Genomic DNA, 7,337 nt, shown 5'->3' on the forward strand with positions numbered 1-7,337 from the left:
CAATATTGAACTAATAGTCATTTTTGATTAACATTTGATTAACACAAACTTAGTAACGTCAGAAGAAAAAAAAACACTCTTAAAAGCCTTTAACATGTCAGAGTAAATTTGACTTATAGGCCATATTTGTACATAATAGTGTTTCATTTGATATCTCGGTATTAATTGCTGGAATGCTTGATGAATAAAGTGCTATCAGATTCAGTTTTATCCAGACAAATACACACACAAACAACAGTATGTCAAAGTAATTTTGTAGAAAGAAATCTAAAGGTTGCTTATTAAAAACAAGCTTCCATTGATGTGTTATGGTCTGATGCACAGAGAATGCAGTGATAATACTTTTAAGCTAAGGGGCATAAGCATTGAATTATATGTATATGCATGTGTTTCTATGCATGCCTGTGTGTAAATGTGTGTGTCACAGCACATACAGGGTAATCTGCGGTAAGCTGGTTTATGGGCTCGTCTGCAGTGACGCAGATATCCGTGCCAAGCTTTGTACTGATAGATTCTTAATAGAACTGTATATGGCCTATACCCTACTGACAGACTGTCTACATCCTAAACATCAGGGGAGTTCATTGCAAACATGCACCGAACACAGACCTTTTTTACATTTATTTATAAATGTATATTACATTGGATATATACTGTATACAAGTAATGTACCTGTAAAAGTGTGTAGTAGTCCCGGATTGATGCACATAAATGTATGCAGGGCCAAATGATAGTGGGTTAAAAAAAAAAAGACCTAGGGGAATGTGGCTGTATGTACATCCCCCTTCCTCTCCTGTGAATGATCACTTAAGGAAATGTCATATAATAGTGAAATAATTTACAGTAATTGTAATTAAGCAGCAGCTTGAGCAACCCTTTCTGTTTACTGGCCATTATTGTACCAAGTTAAAATTTATTCCAGACATCAAATATTGGGCATCTATTGGTAAATTAAGCTGATATCTAAGCATGTTTATCATTACTTCAATGATCAAACGTAACAATTTGGAACAGAAAGGGGAGCACCCATATGTATGGCTAGTTTGGAGAGGATGGAGTGTCGATACATCGATACATAGTGGGTCCAATGTGTCTCATTTGTTGGTGTAACGCCCATTCTCCAGACACGCCTCCCTGGGCTTGCAGCAACTCAAAGTATGGGAAGCGGCTGCAGCTATTAGTAGGTGTGGGCTGTCAATCAAACCACCCCGCCCAAACGCCTCTCAGACGGGAAGCGCTTTGTTCACAACTTCTCCTGCAGCTGTGGAGTGGGACCTCGGTGGCACACCACACAGTACCAACGAGCAAGAAACGGACAAAATGTGAAAGGAAACTGCCATACACCACTTTCTGAAAGTGGGTGGGCAGTGGGAAAGTGTAGCAGTCCTTAAACGAGTTCGTAAAGTTGTTGTTAGGCAGCAGAGGCGCGCACTACTCCGTGCGTAAAAGTGAGTCAGAGGGGGTAAAGTAAAACTTCTGCGCTGGAAGAAACGTTGTCATGCTTGCAATGGATGCGTTTGTGTGCCTTTGGGACAAAATGAGAAACTGACACTGAGAAGAATAATTGTTCAAACGTTTGCAGTTGATGTTTTTAGAGTTTGGCGACCGAACCGGAGCGGAGCGCGCAGTGTAGCAGCAGATGCTGGACGGTGACTAAGCCTTACGGCTGGGAAGCTAATACATTGAATGTGTCTGGACTGCAGACTTTATGTAAGAAGTTAGGACACCGTCTAACTAGTTCTTTCCGCCACGCGCAGACTATGTTTCATCCAGAATCTTGATGTTATGATACTCATTAGCTCCCAAAGCTCCAGTAGGAGTTAGTGGCACGTTTCTACATCATTCGGTCTACCTCTTCTCAACATGAACGAAAGTGTTGATAGTGTTGACAGCTGTTCGGACGGAGAGAGCATCAACCTCAGTGTGCTCAATTGGGAGCAGGTGCAGCGGCTGGACACCATCCTCACCAGCTCCATCCCCATCCACGGCCGCTGGAGCTTCCCTACTCTGGAGGTGAAGCCCCGGGATATCGTCAAGGTGGTCCGGAGCCGCATGGAGGAGAAGCGAATCCATGTCCGGGAGGTGCGGCTGAACGGTTTCTGCGGCTAGCTACGTCTTGCACGAGGACAGCGGTCTGGGCTGGAAAGATTTGGACTTAATATTCTGCGCTGACCTGAAATCAGAGATGGAGTTTCAGATAGTGAAAGATATTGTGCTGGACTCTCTTCTGGACTTCCTGCCCGAGGGGGTGAATAAAGAAAAGATCACACCAGTGACTTTAAAGGTAGGCCTATATTTAACGTGGCTCATATATGTAGATCATATGATTATCAAACCTGACAGAATATGCACATCATTATATATTTTCCTTTCGCATTTATTTACACAGTAAACACTGCTGCAGTCACATGCATTTTCTTTTTGTAAATGCACTTAAATGTACTGTAAATAAATCGTACACAAAAAAGATTTAGATCTGACCTGAATACATGCAATCTGCACAGATACATAAGCCCTGAAATAGTAAAAAGGTCTGTTTCCAATTCAAAGAGGATTCTGTCTAATCCAATTGTAGTTGGATCCACATTAATAAGTCTGGCCTCAGTTACCTGGATACTGAGGACTGACCTAGCTACTAATGGCCCACTAACAGATGTGATAAGCAAAACATCATTACTAACAGACCAAATCCAAGATTTCTATCTACTGCAAATAGCATTAATGTCCTATTGTTGAAGCCTGATCAAAGTAATCCTGTTTTTGTTCACATGTTTTATTCAGAGGATCTCAATGTAACACCCACAGTGCTTAAACACCACCATGGGTACATGAGTGGTCTTTAGAAGAATAAGAAAAGCATGTTTATGTTGATGCACTAACACCTTATTACACCAGCTGCAAAAGGAGGAACAAAAGAGATAAACACAGGGAAAGAAGTATAGGCCTGTGTGATGGAAAAAAGAAAATCTCACATTCATCATTGTGGCCTTTAATTTGCTTTGATTATATTGGAGTAGTCTTCAGGACTTGAATATAGACAAACACATTAACACATGTTTTGAAGTTTGTTATACACTGTTGCCCATAAAGTTGGAATAACATATTTATTGACCTCTTATCATTAAATGATTGTGTGTAAATAGGAATAAAACGAGGAATGTGTCTGAAAACTGTGCAACAGTTTATATTGATAATTATGCATTTGCTCTGATTCAGGATGATATGGCAGTTAAATCTATCTTTGTGTACCGATTAACTCCAACAATGTTTTTGGAACCAACTGTCTTTAAACTTTGGTGCATTATTTAGTTTGTAAAAACTCCTAACAATTCCCTTGTGCCTTGTTTTAGGAGGCCTATGTGCAAAAGATGGTGAAAGTGTGCAATGACTCGGACCGCTGGAGTCTCATCTCCCTCTCCAACAACCGTGGCAAGAACGTGGAGCTCAAATTTGTGGACTCTCTTCGACGGCAGTTTGAGTTCAGCGTGGACTCCTTCCAGATCCGCCTGGACTCACTTCTCCTTTTCTACGAGTGCTCGGAGCACCCCATGGCTGCCACTTTCCACCCTACAATCCTCGGGGAGAGCGTCTACGGCGACTTCCCCACCGCCCTCGACCACCTGCGCAAGCGCCTCATCTGCACCAGGAGCCCAGAGGAGATTCGAGGCGGGGGTCTGCTGAAGTACTGCCACTTGCTGGTGCGGGGTTTCCGCGCAGCCTCTGAACCTGAGATGAAACTGCTGCAGCGCTACATGTGCTCGCGCTTCTTCATAGACTTTCCCGATGTCAGCGAGCAAAGAAGGAAGCTGGAGTCTTATCTGCAGAACCACTTTGTGGACCTGGAGGACAGGAAGTACGACTATCTGGCCACGCTGTACGAAGTGGTGCAGGAGAGCACGGTGTGTCTGATGGGCCATGAGAGGCGCCAGACGCTCAGCCTAATATCGTCGCTGGCGTTGCGCGTCCTGGCCGAGCAGAACGCCATCCCAAACGCCGCCAACGTCACCTGCTTCTACCAGCCGGCTCCTTATGTGTCAGACGGCAACTTCAGCAACTATTACATAGCGCAGGTTCAGCCCATGTACCACTGTCCTCCCTCGCCTTCCCACCGGTACATTCCTCCTCAGCACCATCCCATGTACGCCACCTGGTTGCCGTGTAACTAAACTTTGGAACTTTTGGAACCAACTCCTTAAAGAGGGATGCATTTTAAACTGCTCCTTGAGATTAGAAATTGAGGGAAATGAGAAAAGGACATGGGACATAATTTGACAGATACAAAAAAGGGAATAAAGGAAGCAGGGGAAATGAGGACAAGGAACCTGGATTGAGGCAGTGGGCCAGAGACAGGCTTTTCCTTGGGTCAAGGTGCCACAGTAGGAGAAGCTGAGCACACAGGGAGGGATGCCAACGAGAGAGAGGCTGACCCATCACATTTAGGGTCCTCTCATCAGCGCTATGGTTGACTTGGCAAACAAGAGTTTTGTAAGAATGTTGCGACTGACAGGAACTTGCACATTCCCTTCATATTATAACCAAAACAGACTTGCATACAGCTGGGGAGAGTGGCTTAGGACACACGTGATGCGCTGGTATCGAGTTATGGTCAGACAAGAGGTGACACTGTTCGTATGAAACTCCTTTTCATAGACAATGCAACACAAAAAAGGAACTGGATACTGTTTACTGACTTTGATTCCCATCTGAATACTGAAACAAAAAAAAACAACGAAGCAATGCATGTTTTCTTTAAGTGCCTAGATCAAGCCTAAAGGGAAGAGATGTCTTTATGAGTCTTTATCGTAGAACGGTTGAGTCATTGATTTCCGAGGTGATTAATGTACTGTGGAACGGAGAGTTTACCTATGATGAGTAAGGTCTCTAACGCTTTTGCAATCATTTCTGACAATGTTTAGTTCTGCCCTTATCTGCAGCCCTGCTTGACAAACTCACATCCTGATTACCAAAGAGGAAGTAGCAACATAATCTCATCATCTTTAGAGAGAGGGGGTAGGTGGTGGTTGAATACAAATTCTTATGAGAGTAAAATAGAAGATCAATGTTAAGAGAAATGTACAGAGAAAGAAGTTTGGCACTGAGAGAGCAAACTAGAGAGAAAGCTTTTATCTGCAGTTTTATTGAAATGCAAAATAAGAGGGAAGGTGGAACGCTTGATTTCCAAAAAGCAATTTATCACAGAATGGCTACTTAAATAATTTCCATAATGAATATTTCCAAAAATGCATCTTCATTTCATGTAGTCTATGCTAAAATACATTTGAGACATGTTTGATTGAAAACTGAAACATAGAACTCGAACTTACTTAAAGGTGCCCTCTGGAGTTTCCATGTAAACAAACAAAAGTTATGTTGACATTCTGGCTCACCAAAAGTGTTGCACACTATTTCTTCCTCCTCAACCATTTGCAAAGCCAACTTGGATCATTGTTTTCTTTGCATTGGCCACATCCTTGTTTGCTTCTTCTTAACTTCGTCTAAAGCAAGATTTGGTCTGGAAGAGTGTGACATTGATAACAGGATATCTCACACATGTGTCCTTGTGTGCTTGAATTAAGATTTTCCAAAAAAGGACCTACTGGTAAAAACATTTGTCCATAGTGATCAGAAGGTCCACAGGGTACCATTGACTTAAAAAGAAAATGTTACACACAAAAAAGGGCAGCATTTTGTATGAAATCATTCTGAAACAGGGACAACCATTTATTTTAAATTACACTGGAAAGTTTAAATGCAGTTATTTTATTCATTTTATATCTTGTTGTTATCGAATATATAACTCAACAATTTTTTACATCTTTTGTATGCCATATAAAGTTGATTTTGACATGCTGTGTGCACTGTAAAAACATGAGTTCCTTCTTTGTTTAAGAGAGAAAGAGAACCGCTGCAGCACAAAACAAACTGTATGTTTGTCAGAGGGGTGGAGGTTGGATTGTGTGTGCAAGGATGTAGCAGCAGAGCAACTCCTGAGAGAAGTGGCCCAGCAGAGGAGAAACAATGTAGAGAAATGTGCTACACGAAGCCTGAAAAGCTTCAAAGATAATTAAAGCACAGTGAATATTGGCCAAGGTACATTTCAGCTTGTTTTGATTGTTTGGGATGTGTGGAAATTGGGCTGTATGTTCAGATACAAGCGTTCAAAAATATTCTTACTCCTTAGCATGGAAAAGCACCAAACAATGGGGAACAATGCAAAAAGTGTGTAGCTCAGATGAGGACCATCACAAAGATATTTGAAGGGCTATAAGACATGTATTTGATATATTGATGAAAATAACTGGTGTAACTTTTTTGCTTTGCAAGTGCGTATTCTCTCAAACATGTCAGATCTCCTATTTTTCTATCGATTTTTGTACAGTTTGTATTTGGCTGATGTAGCTGGCAGATCCAAAGCTGTGTCGTGGAGTACTTTGTGGTGTATGCAAATGTGTGGGTTTTTTGGGTTGATGAAGAGCAGAACAGGATGAGATACATATTTAGCTTAAGTTTGTTACATGTGTGCTCCGATCTGTTTTACATGGGTTTATGTTGCTTTAAAGAGATTGTTACACTGTTTTACGTGTTTTTAAACTTCCGCCCTTTGTGGACATGAAAATAATGATCTGATAAGTGTGTTCAAGTTGATCAACTTGAGAATTAAAAACAAAAAACCAGACAAGAGTTGTTCAGTTCGGTTTTTGACTCAGAAACAGTACCTGCTACAATAACAATTTGAATTAAAACTGCGGTCACAGACGTGCGCGCAGTGATGAGCAGGCCCACGCGTCTATTCTTTCACACACAGTGACGTCACGAGCTACCCACAATGCAACACGCGCCATATATATATATATATAAATACGCCATTTTCATGGAGGTGCAAATATCCTGGAAGTGCAAATATAAACAGCTAGCTAACGTAGCAAGGCAGAGCGCACTAGGTTTTTTTTCTGAATTAACGACCGAAGAAATCGCTGCATGTCTTCGGATTACATCTCTGGACTTGAGGGGTGTGCTCTAGGTCGTTACCAGCATAAACTAGAGCTGTGTGGGTTGTCGGATTGCCCTTACAGACTGCGTCGATTTTGGCTGCATCTACATCTAATTTCTGGAAACACCAGGTGAATACCCCACTTGTCACAATAATATTATCATGCCATTGCATATATGTGGTATTTTAGAGTTGACTAGATATTGATTAAGGCAATAGACTATGATATTCAGTACAGGAAGCTTAGCAACACCTAGACGGTGTACGGCTAAACCCTTGGCCTGCTTGCACCTCGCGTAAAACGGCGGATACCGGAAGTACGGTGTTGCCCTCGGCCCAATACCCG

The 7,337-nt window shown here is 42.0% G+C and overlaps 1 protein-coding gene across 1 annotated transcript; it reads left to right on the forward strand.

Moving 5' to 3' along the window:
* Positions 1 to 1,198: 1,198 nt before the first annotated feature.
* On the forward strand, positions 1,199 to 6,679 carry LOC117538568 (terminal nucleotidyltransferase 5A-like). Its single transcript, XM_034204406.1, is given in 3 exon segments — positions 1,199 to 2,097; positions 2,099 to 2,284; positions 3,351 to 6,679. Coding segments are annotated over 3 exon segments (1,236 nt in total). The 5' UTR covers positions 1,199 to 1,863; the 3' UTR covers positions 4,167 to 6,679.
* Positions 6,680 to 7,337: the final 658 nt, after the last annotated feature.

This window comes from Gymnodraco acuticeps, unplaced genomic scaffold, assembly GCF_902827175.1.
Source record: "Gymnodraco acuticeps unplaced genomic scaffold, fGymAcu1.1, whole genome shotgun sequence".
NCBI lineage: Eukaryota > Metazoa > Chordata > Actinopteri > Perciformes > Bathydraconidae > Gymnodraco > Gymnodraco acuticeps.